Here is a 25,779-nt window from a genome sequence, read left to right on the forward strand (position 1 = left end):
AGAGCTTGCACTGGAAGATTTAAGGGGATACGGAATCACCTACCCCCGCAATGTTAATATATGCCTACTATAGGGAACATTTTCTCACAAACTACTGGAGACAGAGAGGTAAAAATTTTACTGTATGTGCATTCATATGTTACAACAATACTGAAACAACAGTTTATTGTCAAAGTATTTTCTTACAGAGATATTGTACATTTATTTTTAAGTAAATTTTTTCCATCGCTTTTTACTAGACTATCACCCCTAAGTCTTTTGTAAATCAAGTAATTAAAAAATCGTTGTTTCAGTATGTAATAGGGACCTATGTCACTACGTCATAAAAATTTCAGACTTCTAGGTTGACCAGTACCTGAGATAATGTTCCTAGATGAAGTAAAAAGTAAACTTACGTGAAACGGAGAAAGAAGATTAAAACATTCCTGATCCGTAGCTAATACCCCCTTCACAGTCTTCATAATTATCTTCAAGTCTTCTTTTGGCACCCCTCTGCACCTGTCTTGCTTTTTTCACTAATGTCTTGATTATATTATCAGCATGCCTTAGTCTGTGCTGATCTAAAAAGAACATAGCACGTACCGTACGGGAACCAACACACATACCCAACTTTTGAAGGACCTGGCATTTAGTTATATTTCCAAGATTGAAGGTTGCCACAGCATCATACACACCAAAATGTAGTGTATTAATTCCGACAAACACTGTTTTTGGGAGACGATGCCATATCACACTATTCAAGCACTCGTTGGGGTTCTGCGTTTTTCCGTGAAGACATTTCATCAGAAGACTTCTGTCAGCCAGATCTCTGAAAATGGGCTTTATTTCTGCCATGATGGCTGATGGTAGACTGTGGTGGTGAATGTATTTCTCTCCTGTTGTTAGTCCCCTATTGTATTTACACCAGCTGTTTTCACCTTTGGGGCACAAACCATGTTGTGGATGCTCATCCGTGGATGCGGTGTGGAAATATAAAGCCCATATAGCTCTCCTCATTTCTTCAAGATTGCCTGTATTTTGCCTGATTGCAAGGCCATAGCAGTTCTGAATGTGGTCTATTATGGAATCAGTCAATCTTCCTCTGCCATCCAAGGTTTTCCCATCATCTAGTTTTTTCCCTTTCATAACTGATTTTAACCTTCTCAGCCTGGCACCCATTCTCTTCTGCACATGTCCTATACATTCAAGTTTGCTTATATTTACACTGTTCCCATATGGTTTGCTTTCCAAAACTTCTTTGAATGCTTTAGAGTCACCATCTCCCAGATATTTGACATAGCAAACATTATACCACTGTGAAGAGCGATGAAAAATTTTCTTCACCCCAGCAACCTCCATGCCACCACTACTACCATAATAATTAGCAATACAGTCATCACTGTGTTCATTTTTCAGCCTGCCTGTGCACCTACAGTATTTAGACATTATTGCAACATCAATAACCTTGCCAGTATCAACACTAGTTGCTGTTACAACACCATTGTTGGAGGTGTGGCCCCTTTTCTGCCACGTGCCATCAAACGCCACTGTGAGGTCACGACTGCCGTCATTTTCTTCCACTGCTTCTTCCACAGCAACCTGCATTGACTTCTGTGCTACATCTTCAACTTCAGATCCTAGTACATAATTGTAAGCTTCAAACTTTGAAGGTGCACTTGGAAGATTTAGAACACCACATAGCATATCACCAGCTGCTTTGCCCTTACCAATTGCTCGCAATCCATAAACTAACCTAATATTTACACTATAAAGTTCAGTTTTCTTGTATCCATTATTTACAGTTACTGAAACCGAACTTGGAAACTTACAGCTGTATTTACAAACACTGCATATTAAATTAAACTGGGCAGCCAGGCCAACATGGGATTCTACTTTCAGAGAAACGTTTCCATGACATTTTTTGCAGCACAAACTGTTTTCAAGAGCTTCACACAATATATTCGTATCAATGAGTTCAAAAACTTCATTCCCTCTATCAAGTAAATTATATTTCTCTTCCAAATCTCTTAGTTTTTTATGAGAAGCACTGTTTTCATTTGGTGTAAGTTCGTTCGGCAAATCAGTAATAAGTGGATTCACATTTTCCAACAGTGATGATGATGAACTGCTTTGCTTTGCTAATGAATCATTATTTCTTTTCTTTTGCCAGTTCACACGCTTTTTAAATACTTTTGCTTTAGCTCTAGGCATTTTCACTGCGAAAAATGAAGCACTAAATACGAAATAACTCAACAACAACTACTTTCTTATATCACACTGTTTACAAAACAGTCCCGCCACAAAGTCAAAGAGTAACTTGAGGAAACCAGAGAGAAACATTTTCGGGCAACTAGTGTATAAATAGTCGCTGGAAACCGGGATATTTGAATTCATGTCACTTTAAAGGTACTGCCAAAAAGTTCATGGTCAGCCACGAGAGACGTGTATAACTAAAGTGCAATACCCGATCTCACAAATATATAAAAATAAAATAGTTATAATTGTAGTAGAGGTATGTATGATACGTCATTTTAAAGAGGAAACATGGCAGAATATAATACGCGAATAAAAAAAAATTCGATTTTTTAACCCAAAATCCGATTCCGTATCCCCTTAAGCATTTATTTTTGTCTCATGCTATTTGAGAGTGGAACGATGTGAGAGAGTCTGAGGTGATTTCATGAACCCTCTGCCAAGCACGTAAGCATAAATTGCAAATTAACTATGTACATGTAGTTATTCACACTTCAATAGTATTTAAAAAAATATTTAAATTATTTGTTTGCTCTCTTCTGGAGTATTGCTGTACAGTATGTGATCCTTACCAGATGCTACTGACAGAGGATATTGAAAAAGTTCAAAGAAGAGCAGCTTGATTTGCATTATTCCACTATGTCTTACTAGTGACTGCATCTGCACACTGTCATAATTTCCTCGTCCTTGTAATACAGAGACCCTTGTATTGTCATTGCACATTAAAAGAGTTTATATTTGGACATACGAAAGAATAGTGAAGAGAATAGCCAAAGACAAATGACACCATCTAGCAATAGAACAATAATATTGTTTCACATTCATTATGTGTTGTGTAGTTTTAGCTACTGGTTATTAGTTTTTGAACAAATGTAGCCAGTACACATTCTGCCTAGAGGCTCTTGGGGGAATATTAACAAATTCTATTGTAAACAATGTTCCTGCTTTTTCAGGAAGACAGAATTAAATAAGGAATAGGCAAACTTGTGTCTGACTTGAACGAGATGTGGTTTCATAGTGGGTAAGTGTCAGATTACAAATCCAAAGGACCAATTTCCAATCCTAAATCTGTCATTGGAATGTTCATGTTGCTTAATGCTTATTTTACTTGTCATAACTATTGGTATGCATGAGAAATGCCAAGCTGCATTATGATTCATATTCTACATTACACTGTAGGTCCCTGCATAACTGCGCGGATTAGTCAATTCAAAGATTGGAGGAAGGCAAGGGTGTAATATCTTCAGTATGAGCATGCCTACTAAAGCATTATGGTTGTCAAAACAACCTCCATACTACCATAATTCCCAAAATCCATCCTGCTGATACTGTCCCAAAATAACATCATTTTTTTTAGCCCCTAGCTGCAAACAAATATAAATTGATGACAACTGCAGGAGATTTTGCACCTTACCTCATCAATAAAGATATTTTTCCTTTATGTTGTGCAACAATTTTTATTCATCCACTAGCTGATCGTCATAGTCCATCATCAGCTGTCGTCTGATGTAGGCCTAAAAAGCTGAAAACAGTTAAGAAAATGAAAATTGTTGTAGAATTCCAATAAAATGTTTCCATTTTGCACTTATTATGTTTTGCAAACACCAATCAAGTATTCAAAGACAAGGTGACTTATTCCAACAGTTGAATCAGTGATTTTCCATTTGCTGTCCTACCTTTACGGGTAGTGTTGACCGTGGAATTCCATAAAGATCCATATTCCATATTCCATTGATCCCTTTCTCCCCTTGAAACCAGTGTCACGGAGTATGCCCAAAAAAAAAAAACCTGGATAAATGAATACATGCCAGAATAAAGTGGTTGCTGTACTGTTGTACATTTAGCTAGTTACACTGCACAGTGTATGGTGGAGAGCATAATGAATGTCATCTCTGATATTTGCTGGAAATACCAATTCAAAAGTCTGTAGCTTATCTGGATGTCTGCTTGTAGTGTGACTGGGCGGATACACGGTAATGGGTAAGTAGAATTGTTAGCAGCAAGCATCACCCGTGTAGAGAGAATGCTGCAGTCCTTCAAGATGCAATGGAGGGTTTCATTTCAATAGTTCCTAAACTCATTTAAATGTTTCACAGAAATAACTACATTGTTAGGACTAACTCGGAGGGTCATCAGCAAAGGAAGGTGAATTTACTATCACTGCTGTAGTTAGATGATGGAGTCTGCTTCTGGTACACTGCAGTCAGTGAACTGCATGTTGGTGCTATACTCAATTCTCAAAAGGACCCCAATCTTAAGACCAGCCAAACATTTGAAACCAATAACTACAATGTCGGCTTTTAATCTGGCATTGCCTTTTCATTAATAATGTACTGACACTTTTAATGTAATTTGCAGGCAACACTTTATAAACTTTAATAAGTAGCATACAGTGTAAAAATACTCTGATGCACTTCCTTCTCTCCAACATTATTTTGTTATGATCGAATCAAGGCTTTCATGACCAGATGACACTGCTGTTGATAAGCCTTTTGGGTATAAGGTCGTGGTCCATGAGTCTTCTTATCATAACTTTTTGTGCAGAACTGCACTGGGTATCTTCAGAGGCTTTGCTCCTCCATTACGTCTTGGGTCTGAAGATGTCCAGCACAGTTCTGAATGAAACATTAGGAACAAAAGTGTTTCGTAGACCATGACCTTATACCCTGATAGGTTTATCAGTAGCAATTATTTTTTTATATTTTTCTGATCCTTCTTCTCCTATTCCTTGTCACTTATTACTAGAATATTTCACTTTGTGTATTTATTTGCGATTTTGTCAAAAAGTTTAACCAGACAATCAGTATACAGAATTTCATTCTTGTTAAAAACTTCATGGCAAATTAAAACTGTATTTCAGATTTGGACTTGAACCTAGAACCAGGACCGTCATGGGCTACGTTCTTAATAGAAGAGATGTATTTGCATATTGTGAAAGCTAATAGGCTCAGCAGTACAATTTATTAGTGACACATGAAAATTTTTGCAGCTGATGCCTAACCATATTCGCAATTTGCGAATATATCTCTTCTGTTTCATATGCCTGTAGATCATCAGCCTTGACTGCTCCTTCAAACATACATGTGTGCTTCTGAAGCACATTGTATAGTATTATACAGACACTGTAAAAATACACGCATTGCAAAATTGAATGTTAATAATGACTGAGCTGTCCTGGCAAAACTCATAGCCCGCTCTCACGACTTTACTTCCACCAGTATCTCCCTCCTTTATTTGGAGGTGATTGGAATTGCTCCTAGGCACTAGCTTATGAGAACTCACCTTCCTTTATATTGGCTTTAATGTTTCACTACACTTTTATGTGAAGCAGTTTAGTTTCCATAATAAGTTTAGGCCATCAGATTCTGTCCAAAGTCGTAAACTGCAGTTTTTCCAATGTATGTTCCGTTCCATACACTTGGTTTTTCTTATGTTTGATAACATTATTATTCTTTACATGATGTCTACTTCAATCTGGACAACAGCTTTCAATTTATTTGTATGAAGATATGTTATGTACCAGTAATTTTAAGCTTGAGGGCTGACATCCTCATTAATAACATACCACTGGTGACATGTTATTACAAGAATCATCAGTTATATATCACCTTTGTCTTTTCATTTATAATAGTTAACATCTGTTGAATCCAGAGATTCAGTGCCCTGAAAGCAGAGCATGGCACTCGATTAATGACAAACACAAGTTATACACTGTCACCTCCCTGACACCTGGAAGCCACTGAAACGGATCACGTGGGCCCCGAATACCCATTCTATAAACAAATTAATTGTTGTTGTTGTGGTCTTCAGTCCAAAGACTGGTTTGATGTAGCTTTCCATGCTAATCTATCCTGTGCAATCATCTTTGTCTTGGAATAACTACTGCACCCTACATCCTTCTGAATCTGATTACTGTATTCATCTCTTGGTATCTCTCTACAATTTTTAACCACCATGCTTGCCTCCAGTACTAAATTGGTGAACCGTTGGTGTCTCAGAATGTCTCCTATCGACTGATTGCTTCCTCTAGTCAGGTTCAATGTTAACAAATTGCCAGCGTACATTTTATATCCTCTGTACTTCAGCTATCATCATTTATTTTGCTGCCCAAATAGCAAAACTCATCTACTACTTTAAGTGTCTTGTTTCTAATCTAATTCCCTCAGCACCATCTGATTTAATTTGACTACATTCCATTATCCTCGTTTTGCTTTTGTTGATGTTCATCTTAGATGCTCCTTTCCAGACACTGTCCTTTCTGTTCATTTGCTCATCCAACTCCTTTACTGTCTCTGACAGAATTACAATGTTTTCGACAAGCCTTGAAAGTTCTTCTCCCAGAACTTTAATGCCTACACCAATTTTTTTTCTTTCCTTTACTGCTTGCTCATTGTGCAGATTGAATAACATTGGGGATAGGTTACAGCCTTGTGTCACACCATTCTTAACCAGTGCTTCCGTTTTTGCCTCTCGACTCTTATAACTGTTGTTTGGTTTCTGTACAAATTGTAAATAGCCTTTTTCTCTATGTATTTTACGCCAGCTACCTTCAGGATTTTGAAGAGAGTGCTTCAGTCAGCACTGTCAAAAGCTTTCTCTAAGTTTACAAATGCTATAAATGTAGGTTCATCTTTCCATAACACATCCTCTAAGAGAAGTTGTAGGCCTTATGTGTTTCTAGATTTCTCCGAAATCCAAATTGATTTTCCCCGAGACTGGCTTATACGAGTTTTTACAGTCTTCTGTAAAGAATTCGTGTTAGTGTTTTGCAGTCATGACTTATTGGACCAGTAGTTTGATAATTTTCACACCTGCCAGCACCTGCTTTGTTTGTACTGGAATCATTATATTCTTCTTGAACTCTGAGGGTATTTTGCCCATCTCATACATATTGTTCATCAGATGGAAGATTTTTTTGTCATGGCTGGCTCTCCCAAGGCCATCAGTTGTTTCAACGGAATGTTGTCCACTTTTGAAGTCTTGTTTTGACTTAGGTCTTTCAGTGCTGTGTCAGATTCTTCTTGCAGTACCACATCTCCCATCATCTACATCCTCTTTGATTTCTGTAATATTGCCCTCAAATACATCTCCCATGTAAAAAACCTCTATATACTCCTTCCCCCTTTCATCTTTCCTTTCTTTGCTTAGGATTGGTTTTCTGTACAAGCTCTTAGTATTCATAAAGCTGTTGCTCTTTTCCCCAAAGGCCTTTTTAATTTTCCTCTGGGCAATATCTATCTATCCCCTTATGAAATATGCTTCTGAATCCTTGCACTTGTGCTCTAGCTGTTCCTGCTTTCCGCTGTCTGTCAATCTCATTTTTAAACGTTTATGTGCCCTGTCCCGTGTTTCTTTTGCTGCATTTTTATACATTGTGCTTTCTCCAGTGAAATTCAATATCTACTGTGTTATCTGATGATTTCTAGTAGGCCTTATCTTTTTGTCTATTTGATCATCTGCTGCTTTCACTATTTCATTTGTCAAAGCTACCCATCCAATGTCTGCTGCATTTCTTTCCCCTGTTCCAGTCAACCATTGCTTAATGCACCCTGTGAAACTCTCAACAAACTCTCATTCTTTCAGCTTATCCAGGTCTTATCTTCTTAATTTCTTATCTTTTTGCAATTTCTTCAGTTTTAATCTACAGTTCTTAATCAATAAATTGTGGTCAGATTCCACATCTGCCCCCTCAAATGTTCTACAATTTAAAATCTGGTTCAGAAATCTCTGTCTTGCCATTATGCAATCAATCTGAAACCTTCCAGCATCTTCACGGTTATACAGTCGTTTTTCTTGATTCTTAAATCAAGTATCACTGATGATTAAATTATGCTCTGTGCAAAATTCTACCAGACAACTTTAATTCCTTTTGCCCTTTCCATATTCATGTACAATGTTTCCTTCTCTTCCTTTCCCTACTGTCGAAGTCCAGTCCTTCACCACAATTAAATTTTTATACTCCCTAAATATCTGAATAATTTCTGTTATCTCATCATAGATCTCTTCTTCATCTGTGGGGCTAGCTGGCATATAAACTTGTATGACTGTGGTAGGTGTGGGTTTTGTGTCACTCTTGGCTGTGATCATGCATTCACTACTCTTTATTTAATCCACCCCTGCTTTACCCCTATTTTACTTTGTATTTATAACCCTGTATTCATCTGACAGGAAATCCTGTTCCTTCTGTCACTGAACTTCACTAATTCCCCCTATATCTAACTTCAACCTATACATTTCCCTTTTAAAATTTTTAACCTATCTGCTGATTAAGGGATCTTACGTTTAACACTCTAATCTGTAGAACTCCAGTTTTCTTTCTCCTGAAGAGTTCCTGCTCGGAGAGCCATAAGGGGGACTTTTTACCTTGGGAATGTTTTACGGGAGAGGGTGCCATCATCATTTAATTGTACAGTAGAGGTGCATGCTGTCGCAAACAATTACCGCTGTAATTTCCCATTGCTTTCAGCTGTTCGCAGCACCAGCACAGCAAGGCCATTTTGGTTGATTTTATAAGGCCCGATCAGTCATCCAGACTTTTGCTCCTGCAACTACTGGAAAGGCTGCTTACCCCACTTCAGGAGCCACATGTTAGTCTGGCCGCACAGCAGATACGCCTCCGTTTTGGTTGCACCTACAGTATGGCTATCTGCACCATTGAAGCGTGCAAGCTACCCCACTCATGGCAAGGTCCATGGTTCAATGGGGGACAAGTTAATTACATATTCGTTACTCGATGTTTTTGTTCTTATGTACGTACACTGGTGAATGAAAACAGGACTCACTGTTTAATAGCATGTTGGTCCACAGTTGGAACGCAATATAGCAATGATTCTGTGAGGCATGGATTTGGCAAGTTCTTGGTAGGTTTTCAGAGGTATGTGGCATGAGGTGTCTACATGCAGATCACGCAGTTCCCATATATTGTTGAATGATGGTTTATGGCCAATAGTGTCCCAAATGTGTCCCACCGGGTTCAGGTCAATCGCATTTGGTGGCCAAGATATCAGCATGAGTTCACTATTGTAGTAGCCACCAGAAAGATCGCGGGAGGCGCACATTGGCACGGCGCGTCACGGACGGTAGTTGCCGCAAGTAGAGTCCCGTCCACCAGAGGGCACGCGAGAATTCGGACGCGACCTCTGCCGGCATGACAACAACAACAACAACAACAACAACTCCGGCAGCACGGGCTGTGCCCAGTCAGTCAAGATTGGGTATGCCTAGGACACAGTCCTGGTCTACGCTAAGTGCAGTGCGACGTAAACGTGAACAGTGTTACTACACAATTGGCGACGAGTAGGGTCGTTCTTTCGCGTGTTGGGTCGTTGTTCCGGTTTTGCAGCTTCTCCACGGCATGGAAGATTTGGTGCGAGTTTTGGTTGCGCAGCAGACGGAACTCATGGCCACCATGAAACAAGTGCTTCTGGCGTTGCTCTCCACACCGTCTGCTCCGGCGCCTTTCCCTCCTCCCTTTCCCCCGTATGACGAGACGGCGGAGGATTGGGACGCATAGGAACATCGCCTTCGGCAGCATTTCCAGGCGTTTCATGTTTCCGATGCGGAGGTATGTCGTGCTCTCTTCTTGTCTTGGATATCTCCCTCGCTGTATCAAGTTTTGCGGCAGCTAGCGCCGTTGCAGGAACCCTCGTCCTTGTCTTTTGACGCATTGTGTTCATTGCTGTCTTCATATTATCGCCGCCGCACGCATGTTGTGGCGGCTAGGGTCGAGTTCTATCAATGCAAGAAACAGCCCCATCAGTCTTACCGGGCGTGGGCCGCTACCCTGCACAGTCTTAGTCGCAAGTGTCATTTTGTCACGGAGCAGTCGCGAGAGTCGTACGCCCACGTTATGGTACGCGACGTCATTGTTCGTTCGGCCCCTGATAGGGAGGTCCGGCAATGGGCCCTGCAGTTAGAAAACCCTTCCCTCGAGGAAGTCCTGTCCATTGCTCAATCGTATGAAGTCTCTCACGCAGCAGTTCAACAGCTGGAAGCGTGGTGCGACGTCGCGGAGGATCGGGGCGGCGCGGCCGCGTCCACTGTGTCGGGGGTGGACGACGTGCGAGCGGTTCAATCCGGCCGTTACGGCCGCTCCCGCACGGCGCGTAAACAGAATTCCGGCCGCCGGCCCCTGTTGCCGTCCTGTGCGTCGTGCTATATACATCATGATCAGTCAGAGTGCCCCCAGCGTTGGGCCGTTTGTCGCAAATGTAATAGAAATGGTCACATTGGTAAAGTTTGCTGCTCAGCCTCAAAAGAATCGAAGGAAGCAGGTACAGAGGACATAGACGTTGACATTCAGGAAGTTTCATCGGGCCAGGCTCCCGACGCATTGGCACGCAAACTCTTTATCGAGGTGTCGGTTCGGTCGCGCCGGTTACAACTGCAAGTCGATACGGGCGCGGCAGTTTCGTTGTTGAATGCACAAACTTATTCCGACCTTGGATCGCCCCCCGTTGGCGCCAGTTTACCGGCGTCTACGCGGTTATGGTAAACAGTTGATTCCCCTACTGGGTCAATTCACTGCCGACAAGACTTACAAATCAGTCACTCGGCCTATTACTTTTATTGTTGTCAGTGATGTGAGCTCAGCTAACCTTTTTGGCCTGGATGCCTTTCAAGCTTTCGGTTTTTCTATCGCTGACACCATACAGTTGGTCTCCGAAGACGTTCCCTATCAATCATTGGAATCTTTGATCTCCGACTTTCCACATATTTTTGAGGAGGGCCTAGGGCGTGTTTCAGATTTTGAAGCTCACTTAACGTTGAAGGCGTCGGCTCGCCCGCGTTTTCTACGCGCGAGGCAGATCCCCTTGGCTCTCCGCCCTCAGGTAAAGGAAGAGCTAGACCGGCTGACAGCCCTAGGGGTCGTTCTTCCCATTTCTTCCAGTGAGTGGGCTTCGCCCCTCGTTATTGTAAGGAAGCCCTCGGGAAAATTACGTCTTTGTGGCGATTTCAAGGCCACCATTAATTCCCAATTGGTGGTCGACACCTATCCTTTGCCTCGTGCTGATGAATTGTTCTCCTCCGTGGCGGGAGGCCAATATTTTTCGAAAATCGATCTGTCGGAGGCTTATCATCAGATACCACTTGATGAGGACTCCAAACGGTTGGCGGTTGTCAACACCCCGTTTGGCCTTTACCAATACCAGCGGTTAGCCTTTGGAATATCCAGTGACCCGGCGATATTCCAGCGTTATCTCGAGCATGTCACGTTGACAATTCCTCATTGTATTAATTACCTGGATGACATAATTGTCACAGGCCGCAGCACGAAAGAACACTTGCACAACCTTCGCACTCTCTTTCTCAAATTCAGGTCTGTGGGCTTGAGTTGCAATCTGCATAAGTCAACCTTCTTTCAATCATCCATTGAGTATGTGGGCTACACCATCTCTCGGCACGGTATCCAGCCACTAGGAAGTTTGGTCCAAGGTATCGTCAACCTTCCTCGGCCCGCTTCGCTGAAAGAGTTACAAGCTTTTTTAGGCAAGATAGCCTATTACCACCGGTTCATTCCCAGGGCTTCCGCTATAGCCCACCCCCTGTACTGCCGTCTGCGCAAGGGTGTTCCTTTTGATTGGTCGCCTGCATGCGAGCGAGCGTTCACCTCGTTGAAGGGCCTCCTCACGTCTGCCCCTTGTTTGGCTACTTTTGATCCCCGTAAGCCATTGGTCCTGGCTACAGACGCTTCGCAGTATGGGGTGGGGGCGGTCCTGGCCCATCGCAACGCAGATGGTTCCGAGCAACCACTGGCGTTTGCGTCTAAAACGCTTAGTCCCGCGCAGGCCCATTACTCCCAGGTGGAAAAAGAGGCTTTGGCCATTGTCTACGCTGTTACCAAGTTTCACCCTTTCTTGTATGGCACGAAGTTTCAGTTAATCACTGACCATAAGCCGTTAATATCGTTATTTGGCCCCGCCTCTCAGATTCCGGATAGGGCGGCCCACAGACTACAGCGCTGGGCCTTGTTCCTCTCTAAGTACCATTATGACATTCATTTTCGCCCTACAGGACAGCATGCCAACGCCGACGCTCTTTCCCGTCTTCCGGTGGGCCCGGATCCTACGTTCGATCGAGAGGAGATTATGTGTTTTCATTTGGATGTGGCGTCCCGCCAAGCGGTTGATGGCTTCCCGATCACTAGTTCTCGAGTCGCCAGGGAAACAGCAGCTGACCCGGTTCTCCGGCAAGTAGTTCGCCTCATTCAGCAGGGGTGGTCATCCCGCCCTCCGGGCCGGGCCTTGGACCCTCTTCGTAATTATTTTCTTCTACGGGACCGCCTCTCGGTCTTGGAAGGCGTTCTCCTTCTGGCTACTGATGATACAGCTCCTCGCGTGGTTGTTCCTGCAAGTTTACTACGGGAGGTCCTCACGTTATTACATGCGGGGCACTGGGGTGTTTCCCGTACTAAAACCTTGGCTCGCAGACATGTGTACTGGCCCGGTATTGACAGAGAAATTGAGCACTTGGTGGCCGCCTGTTCCCAGTGTGCGAGCCAACAAGCATCTCCCAGGGCGGCATTCTCTTCATGGCCACCAGCAACCCAAGCATGTGAACTTGTTCACATCGATTTTGCGGGCCCGTTTCTCAACGGTTTTTGGCTCATTGTCATTGATGCTTATTCCCGATTCCCATATGTGGTTCGCTGCTCCTCAACCACTTCCGAAGTTGCAATCCAGGCACTAGCAAAAATCTTTTCTGTGGAAGGTCTGCCAATCACCCTGGTCTCGGACAATGGACCGCAGTTTATTTCACAGACCTTCCAGGATTTTTGTAGGCGCTTCGGTATTCGGCACGTTTGCTCTCCCCCCTTCCATCCACAATCGAATGGGGAAGCCGAGCGCATGGTGCGCACATTTAAGACGCAGATGAAAAAGTATATGCACGAATTTCCTGCGGAGGAAGCATTGACGTTTTTCTTGACGGCATACCGGACCACACCAGTGGGAGACCGCAGCCCCGCAGAGCTCCTCCATGGGCGTCAACCTAGGACTCTGCTGCACCTCCTTCGGCCTGGTCCTCGCCAGTCTTCACAAAACGGAGTACCTGGTTTTCCACTGGGTTTGTCGGTCTGGGCTCGTGGGTTTGGTCGCAATCCACGTTGGCTACCAGCGGTGGTCCTGTGCCGAAATGGCCGCCGGCTCTATACCTTGCAGGCGGGGGACCGGGTGGTACGTCGTCACCAAAATCAGCTACGTCCACGTTCGGGCACCCACCCTCCGCCCTCTCGGACACCGGCTTCCCCATTGCCGGCACCTGTGTTGGTTTCGCAGGGGACGTTGCCTCCTCTCCCCGCTGTGCCTCTGCCGCACTGCGATGGTTCTCAGCCTTGGCAGCCTCCAGTAGCTCCGGCACCGGCATCGCCATCGTTCGAGATGCCCCAGTGAGAGCTGGCCCCCCTAGCAGGCCCGGTTTCTCAGGAGGTTGGTTCACCTGTGGTCGTCCCTTCCCCTTCGTCCCCGCCACTGGGTCTTGCCCCTCCCGGGGTGGAACAGGATCCGGAGTTCAACAGCTTGTTGCCCGTTCTGTCCCGGGCTCCGGTTGTGGGACGACGGGGGCCTCTTCGTGTGGGTCACTTCCAGCCGTATTCGAAGGTTCCAGCTCGAGGGTTGGCAGATCCCCTCGACTCCGGCCATCCAATGGATGTGGAGGTCATCGCTCCTGCCCGTCGCTCCACCTTCCGATGCAGTGGATCACAGTGGCTTCACCCCCCGAAGGAGGAGGAGTGTAGTAGCCACCAGAAAGATCGCGGGAGGTGCACATTGGCACGGCGCGTCACGGACGGTAGTTGCTGCAAGTAGAGTCCCGTCCACCAGAGGGCACGCGAGAATTCGGACGCGACCTCTGCCGGCATGACAACAACAATAACAACAACTCCGGCAGCACGGGCTGTGCCCAGTCAGTCAAGATCGGGTATGCCTAGGACACAGTCCCGGTCTACACTAAGTGCAGTGCGACGTAAACGTGAACAGTGTTACTACAACTATAGTGCTTCTCAAACCACTGTAGCACGATTCAGGCCTTTTGACAGAGATAGGTATCCTGACAGAAGATCCCATTGCCATTAGGGAAGATACCAAGCATGAAGAGACACAGGTGATTAACAGTAATGTTCACCTAGTCCACATTTGTCATGGTGCCTTCAATTACTGCCACAGATGCCAAGGAAACTGAGGTGAATGTCTCCCATTGCGTAATAATGTCCCCATTGGTCTGCATATGTGGCATGGTGCACTTCTCAAGCAGAGATTCTCGTGGGTGATGAGTATCCAGACATGACTGTGTTAGGGAACATTATTCATCTGACCAAGTGAAACATTTCCATATATCCTGCATCTAAACTTGATGAACCCTTGCCTACTGCAAGTGTAATAGATGATGTTGAGTCAACATGGGAAGACATAGGAGTTTCCTGTTGCCGATCCCTTTGTTCAACAACATGTGCTAAACGGTGTGCTCTGAAACACTGCACTAGAATTGACACATGTCAGATCTGCCACAGATCATTGCCTGTTCTGCTTTACAGAGCGGCAAGCCTCCTACCTACTCATTCTGTGATGTGTGGATGTCCAACACCTCATCACCTACTTGGGGTTTTACCTCATTCAGCCATTGTATATATGCTCACAACAATAGCACATGAACTACTGACCTGTTTCACCATTTCTGAGATGCTTACTCTCGGGCACCGGCCCATAACAGTCTACAATTTGTCAAAGTTGCTTGTGTGAGTGGATTTCCGTATTTGTGGCCCCATCAATCTTCGCTCCTATATACTTTTCTTACTTCAACATGTGGCCACAACGTCACCAAGTGGTATTCAAACTCACGGTGGGCAGTCGTCATAATGTTTTGGTTCATCAGTGCATATATTCTATAAATTATACAGTCAGTTACACGTGGGCCCATACATCTGGAACCCTTAACATGTTCTAATTTAACATAAATGGTGCCACATTAATTTTTTATTATTAATGTTTTTGCATTATTGTCAGTATTTTATGTTGTTTCCAGTTTTATAATTTTTCAAACAAATCTTCTAATGGTCTGGTTGATTCATGAGAAGTGTAAATGCATAAGTGTATTTAATCACACTGTTTTCTGCTTTGTTGATGGATTCATATCATCTACATATTATTGCAAATTGCTGTTCTTTTGTTTAGTTGTGGATAGAATTGTGTGTGTCTTGGAAGTTCATAATCAGAGGAGAATTGTAGACACACATTTTAATGTTGATTTGTTTGGATGGTTTCTTTATGCTCACCATTACATATTTGATCATTTTTTTATTTGGAAATTTTACATGAAATTTTTAATGAAGTTTTAATTTCTCCCCTCCAGGTTGACCTTTTTGAGTGAGTACATATCTCATTATTGTGAAACAGTAATGAGTGAAGATTATGTTTCTCTGCTAACTGTTGTGACTGATCAGTTAAATTCTTGCAGAGACACGCTACTAATGGCACACCTTTGCAGGTGAGTGTTTCATTACTAGACCTAGGATATTTAGGTGCAAATATGTGACAAAACAGGAGCAAAATTTTGGTCAAAAGAGTTACCAATTCCAAACATGATATTTGTCATGAACTGTATATTAAATTGTAAACCTACTGAAGGAATTCACTCAGGCATTGGAAAATGTAATGAAACGCATTGCTGAACAGACTGACCTATGTCTGTCACTCATTCAGAAACCTGGTGAAACAAATAGCATTTAAGATTTTAATGTTTTTGTATATTTATTTTTTTGTTTGTTTTAGGGAGACTTTTGCAATCATTCAGCAATACTTATAAACAGAGGAGGACCATTCCACGTCAACAGACAGCAAACAGATACTAATCTTGTTTTTGAATGGTAATCAGGATTCTTCCTGTACATCAGGGTTATTGACTAAGCTTTACTTCAGCTTCTGTTTTCCAACACTTTCAAGCACATCTTTCATGTCTGTCAAAATGGTTCACTATTCTTCTTTCTTGAAACATTCCTCATCCAGTTTTTCATGGCCGTTGTCAGCTGTGTGTGACATAAAGTTCATTTTGCTGTTATTGTTTTCCTGATAGTTCTGTAAAGCATTTCTTACAGCAGAAGAATCATCTGGCAAAGCATCTAATAGTCTGTGTAAAGGCTTAAAATTATTAAAGATGAACACTGCAGATTCCAGCCAAGTACCCCATCTAGTAATGATGGGGAAAGTGGTACCCAATTTATTGGTAATTCTGGTGTTCTGGTTGGAGCTTTTTTTTTCAAGATTCTCTAAATTTAAGATAAAAATACCTTGACACAGTACAACGTTCTTCTTTCAATGCCTCAAAAAGTAGATGAAATTTGTGCATGATGCAGATAGTGTGTTTCAGTTACTGAACTTAGACTTGAGATTGGAAGATGCAAGCAACATACAAACTGTATTATCTATATTCATTTGTAATTTTATTCCATCGGTTCACATCGCAAAATATGCATCATTGCAAATATGTGTCATGGTGGCATTGTCAGTTGGTATTATCTGCTTTCTGAAGAAGGCAGGTTAACAAAAACTAGGTTTTACTTGTTCTCTGTTCAAGGACACCGGTGCAACATTCAATATGCATCTGTTCTACAAGTCTCTAGTTTCTTTTAGAATAAAATGGAGAACCTAATCCATGAAACGCTTGCAGAAACAGTTCTAAAAGTAAAATTCATGGTGAAATATCTAAGATCTTTAAAACAAATACAAATGGAAGACAAAAGTGATGACTTAACCTTCAGTCCTCTACATCTGTGTTATTTGAATTATTGTTGTGGTCTTCAGTGCAGAGACTGGTTTGATGCAGCCCTCCATGCTACTCGATCCTGCACTAGGTGCTTCATCTCCAAGTAAATATTGCAACCTAGATCCTTCTGAGTCTGCTTAGTGTATTGAATTACGACTTTAGAATGAAATACTAAAAGAATATCAAGTATCACAAATAAAACTGAGGAGAAAGGAGCAGCATGTTACAGTAAAGTGGCAGGTAGTTGTAGGAGATTTTGCTTTTCTATTCTAATATCTGGAAGATAGCGGATTATATACACACTCATTGAACAAATAGCCAAGAATCTCTAAGAGATAGCCAGATTTATCCCCAACATAAAAAAATCCATAACAGTTTTTACAGACAGACATTGGTCAAATAACATGGACAAAAAGTTTATGTATCTACATTTACAAAGGGTATCCTATAAAGTAAGTTTCCCTTTTTTGTAAAAATAATTACACTCAATTCATGATGTTAAAATAACAAACAATGGAAAATCCAGGGTGGAATGGAACATTATGAAAAGGAAAGTTGCCACTCACCATATAGCAGAGATGCTGAGTCGCACATAGGTACAACAAAAAGACTGTCACAAATAAGCTTTTGACCAGCAAAGCCTTTGTCAAAAATAGATCTCTCTCTCTCTCTCTCTCTCTCTCTCTCCCTCTCGTAAACGCAACTCACACGCTTGACTGCAGTCTCTGGCAACTGAAGCCACATTGTCAGCAACAGCACCAGTGTATGATGGGAGTTGCGATGTGGGTGGGGGTAAGGAGGAGGCTGGAGCGGTGAGGGGGAGGGATGAGAGGTTAGGGTGGGGGACAGTGAAGTGCTGCTGAGGAGTGTTGGTTGTCATGCCCACATAGAATGCAACAGAGTTTTTGCCGCATAGCTTGTAGAACACATGACTGGTTTCACAGGTCCTCCACACTATCATTCCCACACCTCCCAAAGTGGTATCCTGGCGTCCACCGAACCTACACAATATACTCGTCGATCCCTACACAACCCCTGCTCCCAAACCCTTACCTCATGGCTCATATCCCTGTAATTGACATAGCTGCAAGACCTGTCCTATACATCCTCCCACCACCATCTACTCCAGTCTGGTCACAAACATCACCTATCCCATCAAAGGCACGGCTACCTGTCAGTGACAGACTATCTCTGGAAGTTTATGTCAGTGACAGAATTAAGTGCAGCAGTTCTATCTTTACAAATTTTAACTTGCTCCTTGGAAACTCCTTCTGAACGTGAGGTGTGACGTAACTCTGATTGAGAGTGTCATGCTTTATCTCGCTCCTCAGAAACCTTTACTCAGTGATACTTAAAGTTACTTCCCTCCAACATAACATCATAGAAGCGAAAAGTCTGATGGGTAGTGGTGCAAGTGAGCGAGTTCCAATATTCTGGATCTCGCTTATTTCTAACACTGTTCCATTTCACTTTAAACATTACAATTCCCAGCAGCTTATTGTTTGCTTAAATATGGGATATGCCTAGTGTCTCTGTTAGGAATAACAATAACAACAACAACAACAACAACAATAATTTATTTCTATATTTTGTATTTGAAAATGACAGTGCCTCAGCCATAAATTGATCTCACACTGTATTGTTACCAGCATGTGGTTCCTTAACCTTGGTGTACTTTGCACTTGCAGTTTAACTGGTGCATTGGATGAATTGTGATTGAGATGTTGTAAATAAGGACAGGAAAAAATTGTTTTATTTTATGGTCAATTTTTGTGTTTTTTGGCCAAATTTGATTTTATGTTTTGCCAAATTCTAGGCTATTTTTTGCCAGATCTGATGTTTTCCTGAGCCAGATTCGGTGTTACCTTTTTGTTCCAAATGTAGTGTTACTGTTTTTCTGAAATTCAGTGTAATTTTTTTGCCAAATTTGGTCTACATTTTCATCAGATTAATTTTTTTGGCAGTTTTGGCGTTTTTTCCAATTTGATATTTGCCAATTTCCAGTTTTTGTGCTATTTTTTTTTCCAATTTCACTGTTTTCGGCTCCATATTTTTCTCTTTCTGGGTTTATTTTTTGCTAGATTCAGAGTTAGTTTTCTATTAAGTTTGGAGTTAGTTTTCTGCTAAATTTGGCGTTAGCGTTTTGCCAAACTCTGGAGTTAGCGTTTTGCCAAACTCTGAGTTCTTTTTTTTACCAAATTTGGAGAGTTTTGCCAAATCCAGAGTTATTTTTCAACAAATCAGGTTTTTTTGCTGGTTATTTTTGCCAAATTGGTGGTTATTTTTGCAAAATTTGTGTTACATTTGCCAGTTATTTTTTGCAAATTTGTTACCATTTTTGGCTGTTTTTTTGCCAAATTTACTGCTCCTTTTACTAGATTCATTGTCATGTTTGGCCAGATTCCGTGTTGCCTTTTTTTGCCAAATGCGGTCGTACCTTTTTAACCATGTTTGTTAGTTTTGTTTGCTAAATTCAGTGGTTTTGTGTGCCAAATTCAGTGTTTTTTCCGCAAATATGTTGTTTTTTGCTATTTTCAGTGTTTTTTTCTCCTTTTTCAGTGTTATTTTTTAAATTTCAGCATCAGTTTTGACATCACATAATACTGTAGTTATACAGAAGTGCTCATTGTTTTTAAGATTATACGTGAACCATAGCCTCGAGGAAACAAGATCAGAAATTGCAGTTTGAGCATTCAGTAACTAGCAGTTATGAAAGTCAACAAACATTTATATGAAATAATGACAAATTTCTCGATATTTTGTAAAAATTGCTGACTTTGTGATATTTAATAAAAACTGATAATTTCATGATATTTCATTAAAAGCTGCCAATTTTGCATTATTGTTTTCATGAAATTTGCCTCTCCCTATCTATAAATTATTCAGCTTATAACAGTGGAAAATATGGGATAGAATAATGACAGTATTTTAAAAGGATAGATTGCTACTCATCATGTAGTGGATGTTGAGTCGCAGACAGGTGCAACAAAAGGCCTCATTCTGAAGCAGACAACACGCAACACATTCACATAAATACATCTCACACACACACACACACACACACACACACACACACACACACACCACTGTCTCTGGCCACCGAGGGATACTGAAGTATTGTCTAACCATCTCACTGACACCAAGCCTGAATAGCTTCTTAGAATATTTAGTTGTACAAAGCAGAATGCATAAGATATTTCACTGTAACTCTGTTGTACTACAGAATTTGATTTGTTTTCAGGTGCTGTAGTTCACTTCTTAAAGTTGACAAGAACCTGAGAGAAGATTTTGTGGACAGTGGGGTTGTTGTTAAGCTGTGGAAAAACATCCTTGATGTTGTGCTGAGGTATGTAATTGGTAATACATGAGTGAAATGTAAATGATGTACTAAAATTGAAATGCAAAACAACAGAGTTGTCAGTATGAATATAACAAGTTCCTGTATTTCACGCACTAGAAATGTACTTACAGTGTTTGTGACGTTAATGTGTAGAGAGAATTTTCTATATAACAGGAAGAAAATTTGTATGAATCTATTTTTTGTTCTTCAGGACCCTTGTATCACTTATAGATGATCGTGGAATACGTTACATTACATAGATCCACAATACCTAAGTAATAGTTAAAGCGTTGCAACAACAGCAACAATAATAACCCCCCCTCCTTCCCCCCTGCCCCCCTCCTCACTTCTCTCTGTCTGTCTGCCCCTCTCTCTCTCTCCGAGCAAGCTAGCACCATGGTTATCACAGTGCTCTGGCATTGAGAATGACAGCAGGTCAATTCTCTGTCTGACCATTGAGATGTTTCCTTTCTGTGGTTTTCCAAAATTGCTCAAGGCGAAAACGAAAACATATGGTATCCTATAACTGCAGTATCAAAGAGCTGCAATGGAATTTGCCAAGTTCCATGCAAATACCTGGGTGTAACAGCTTGTAGGTATATGAAATGGAGTCAGCACGTAGGTTTAGTCACAAGTAAAGCAGGTGGCAGATTTCATTTCATTGGAAAATACTTGCGAAAGGCACTCAGTCTGGAATGAAGATCGCTTACAGAACGTTCATGCGATCCTTCCTAGAATACTGCTCAGTTGTGTGGGAGCTGTACCAAATAGAACTAATAGGGGATAGCGAACTTACAGAAAAAAGAGCAGCAGTGGTCATAGGTTTGCTTGAACGTGCCACGGAGGTGCTGAAAACAGTGATCTGGAAGGCCTATGTACAAAGTTTCAGAAATCAACTTTAAGTTCTGAATCTAGAAGTATACTACAATCCCCTACGTATTGCTGTCATAGAGACATTGGGGACAATATTAGATGAATAACAGCAGGCACAGAGGTGTTTAAGCAATGTGTCTTCCCACATTCCATACCTGACTGGAATGAGAAGCAGCCTTAATAACAGTACAATGGGAAACACCATTTGCCATACATTTCACAGTGATTTGCAGGGTATGAATGTACATGTAGATTGTCCCTTTGGAAAACATATGACATTGTCAGTGGGATGACTTTAGTGTGCAGGAGGTCTCGTAAATGTGTTGTTACTGTAAACAGAAACCATTTCATTTGAAATTGTGTGTTGTTTTTTTGCAGTAAATAAACAACTTGATGGATGTTTAGGTCAATAAAATCTACAAAAAGCTTAGCAGCTTAGTCTTGAAACACAGTCACCATTATTTTCATATGTGGTTTCGTTTGATCGAATTTTCTCACTTCAGTTTACTATACATCATAATGTGTGGACTCTTCCTAGAGTCTGTATGATATAAAGGCGCCCCACTTCATCTCCAATAATGATATTAGATTGGTATATAAGTTCGTAACATTCTTACATAAGTTTAATAAACACAACAGATACACATAACAGAGGCTTTATTCATCAACAATGTATTCTCCTTCACTATTACAACAGTCTGGCAAAGCTGGGGTACCTTTTTGATTCAGTGACTATAGAAATCATGTGGTTTTGAGACGAAGAACCCATTGAGCCATGTTCACAGTGCACTGGAACAGTGCGTTATCATGGAGTAGCATCACTTCACACACTGTTCCAGGTCATTGTTCTTGGACTGCATCTGCAACACGTCTCAGTTGTCAATAAATGTCAGTAGCAAAGGTTACATGTCTGGGAAGCAATTCATAGTACACCACGCCATCGCTGTTTTACGAGGTGCATAACATTATCTTTTTTGGATAAGCGCAGCTGTTTGTGTGGGTAGTTGCTGCTTTGTTTTGGCTCAGCCATCTGTTCTATTCCTTATATCAGCATAAAGACACCATTTCTCATCAACAGTTACAATACAGGATAGGAATGGTAAGGATGCAAATAAGGACATCCACAGATTTTTGTGATTTTTGGCTTTGAGCATACAGTACCCACACACCCAATTTTGGAACCTTCTTCATTGCATGTAAATGCCACACAATAAAGGAATGATCACAGTTCATCACATTGGCCAGTTCTCAAGTACACTTATATGGATCAGTGTGGATTAATGCATTTAAACGATCTTTATAAAACCCCAGAAGCCTTCCTGAATGTGGAGAGTCACTAAAGTTAAGATGATCCTCCTCAAAAATGAGAAAACCATTTTCTTGCTGTGTCCATTGGCATTATCCCAATAAGTGGTACAGATGTGACCTGCTGCCTGCACTGATGTCACCCCTCAGTTGAACTCAAACAGAAGAATATGTCTGGAATGTTCAGAATTCTTTACTTGGCACTCCATTTTCTAGTGTCCATAGCTGCAATCACTGTCTCCAAATGTCGAAATGACAATATGTAAACTGAACCGCGAATAAAAAATTACAATCGATAAATGACCCATAGCAACTGTAACACCAAAATGCAAAACAAAAACACTATGAACTTATGCAACAACCTAATACGAAGAAGGAAAAAGTGCATCATCGTAAAAAAGAAGGAGGTAAGAAGCAGCACCTGCAGTGCCGTGATCTGTGTTTGTGAATGCTTTTGACATATTGGCTATCATGTGGATAATTTATGAAAACCTGACATGTAGTTTTGAGTTTTGTATTTTAAAATACTGTAGAAAAATTACTTATCCTGAAGTCACGGTTTTATTTAACATACTTTTAATGGTGATAAAGACTGTCAGTCCGAATGTTAAGCCTACTTCATTTCCACATCACAAGCATTTGAATGACATTTCCTGAATGTAGGACATATGGTTTTTCTGTTTTTCTATATTTTGTTTTGTGTCCAAACAATTTCGCACTATTGACATTAATTTCAATTGACACTCCATTCAACTACATCAAGAAATTGAATCCAAGAGTAGATTCTACATTTCATAAAGTTATTTGTTTCACTTGACATCCCACTGTCGTGCTAATGCAATGGATACCAGTATGGCAGTTTGTCCTTTACCCATTATAGGAGTTCATGTGGTACAAAATACACTGAAGAGCCAAAGAAACTGGTACACCTGCCTAATATCGTGAAGGGCCCCCGTGAGCATGCAGAAGTGCTGCAACATGACATGGCATGGACTCAACTAATGTCTGATGTAGTCCTGGATGGAATTGACACCATAAATCCTGCAAACCTGTCCATAAATCCCTAAGAGTTCAAGGGAGTGGAGATCTCTTTTGAACAGCATGTTGCAAGGCATACCAGATTTGCTCAATAGTGTTCATGTCTGGGGAGTTTGGTGGCCAGTGGAAGTGTTTAAACTCAGAAGAGTTTTCCTGGAGCCACTCTGTAGCAATTCTGGATGTGTGAGGTGTTGCATTGTCCATCTGGAATTTCCCAAGTCTGTCGGAATGCACAATGGACATGAATGGATGCAGGTGATCACAGGATGCTTACATACATGTTACCTGTCAGAGTCGTATCTAGACGTATCAGGGGTTCCATATCACTTCAATGGCACACGCCCAACACAATTATAGAGCCTCCACCAGCTTGAACAGTCCCCTGTTGACATGCAGGATCCATGGATTCATGAGGTTCTCTCCATACCCGTACATGTCCATCTGGTCGATACAATTTGAAACGAGACTCTTCTGACCAGGCAACATGTTTCCAGTCATCAGCAGTCCAATGTTGGTGTTGACAGGCCCAGGCAAGGTGTAAAGCTTTGTGTTGTGCATCCGTCAAGGGTATACGAGTGGTCCTACAGGTCCGAAACCCCATATCGATGATGTGTCATTGAATTGTTTGCACGCTTGCACTTCCTGATGGCCCAGCATTGAAATCTGCAGCAGTTTGCATAAGGTTTGCACTTCTGTCACATTGAATGATTCTCTTCAGTCATCGTTTGTCCTATTCTTGCAGGATCTTTCTCCGGCCCCAGCAATGTCGGAGATTTGATGTACACTCTTGAAATGATTGTACAGGGAAGTCCCCACTTCGTCGCTCCCTCGAAGATGCTGTGTCCCATCGCCCGTGCGCCGACTATAGCACGATGTTCAGACTCGTTTAAATCTTAATAACGTGCCTTTGTAGCAGCAGTAACCAATCTATCAACTGCACCAGACACTTGTTGTCTGATATAGGCATTGCCAACTGCAACGCTGTATTCTGCCTCTGTATTTGAATATGCATGCCTGTACCAGTTTCCTTGGCACTTCAGTGTATTACAAACAGTTGTTCAGTTTATAACATAGTGTCTGGAGATGGTATTTTTGTAATGACATGAATGAAAGTAAAATATAGTTGGGCATTGCATGGAATTACCCATTTTATACAAGATAAAATGTTTTTGAAGCTGTAATAGTGACAGCTGATAGAAGCTGAGTCATTATTTTGACCCTGTAAACAAGAGAGCATCATTGGAGTTCCACCACAAAGGAACACTGACATTAAACAAGTTTAAGACCATGACATCAGCATGCAAAGTCTTGCTCATGGTCTTCTAGAACGTTCAAGGTGTTGTGCTTGTGGAATTAATGCCTAATGCACCGCCATAAGCTTTGTAAGGTACTGAGAAATCCTAAGAATACTGGAAGCACAGATTCAGTGAGCTCATCCACACATGGAACACCCTGTCCTTCAGCATGCCAATACTGGACCACACACGAGCTGCGACATCTGCAGCAATCCAACACTTGGGTTCGCTGTTATTGATCATCCTCCATACAGTCTCTACTTTTCATCTGCTTCCAGAACCTGAAGAACATCTTTGAGGACTTCACTTTGATAGTGTTGAAGTGGTGCAAGCAGAGGTGAAGTTGTGCGTCCATCAATAACATTCTACAGTGATGTTATCGACAAACTGGTCTCTTGCTGGGAGGAATGCGTTCATTGCCAGGGTGACTATGTTGAGAAATAAATTTGTAGACATTAAGAGTAAAGATGTAGAATGTTACAAACATTTGTACATGAAATCACACATGCTCATACATCTCTCTCTCTCTCTCTCTCTCTCTCTCTCTCTCTCTCTCTCTCTCTCTCTCTCTCTCTCTCTCTCTCTCTCCCCCTCTCTTCCCCCCCCCCCCTCTCCCTCCCTCTGTCTCCAACCCCATTCCATCACTCTCCCACTTTCCCCCTGCTTCCGTTCATCTACATGTACATGACTGCTCTGAATACACACATAAGTGCTAGGCACAAAGGGTTCATCAAATCACTTTCGAACTATTTGCCATTGCTGTCAACATCTTTCCACCCACAATAAGAATTTACCGAGCGAGGTGGTGCAGTGGTTAGCACACTGGACTCGCATTCGGGAGGACGACGGTTCAATCCCGTCTCCGGCCATCCTGATTTAGGTTTTCCGTGATCTCCCTAAATCGTTTCAGGCAAATGCCGGGATGGTTCCTTTGAAAGGGCA

General features: G+C 41.8%; 1 protein-coding gene and 1 non-coding gene across 2 annotated transcripts in view; both read left to right on the forward strand.

Moving 5' to 3' along the window:
- Window positions 1-25,779, forward strand: part of LOC124591556 (serine-protein kinase ATM-like) — a 456,741-nt gene that overhangs the window by 110,878 nt on the left and 320,084 nt on the right. Inside the window, exons 11-12 of the mRNA XM_047131742.1 lie at window positions 15,577-15,711; window positions 20,228-20,332. Of these exons, the coding sequence (XP_046987698.1) occupies window positions 15,577-15,711; window positions 20,228-20,332 (240 nt within the window). The remainder of the gene's footprint in view (window positions 1-15,576; window positions 15,712-20,227; window positions 20,333-25,779) is intronic.
- Trnaa-cgc lies at window positions 25,634-25,706 on the forward strand. The gene has a single exon. It is a non-coding gene; the product is annotated as a tRNA-Ala (tRNA).

The sequence above is a fragment of the Schistocerca americana genome, chromosome 2 (genome assembly GCF_021461395.2).
Source record: "Schistocerca americana isolate TAMUIC-IGC-003095 chromosome 2, iqSchAmer2.1, whole genome shotgun sequence".
NCBI lineage: Eukaryota > Metazoa > Arthropoda > Insecta > Orthoptera > Acrididae > Schistocerca > Schistocerca americana.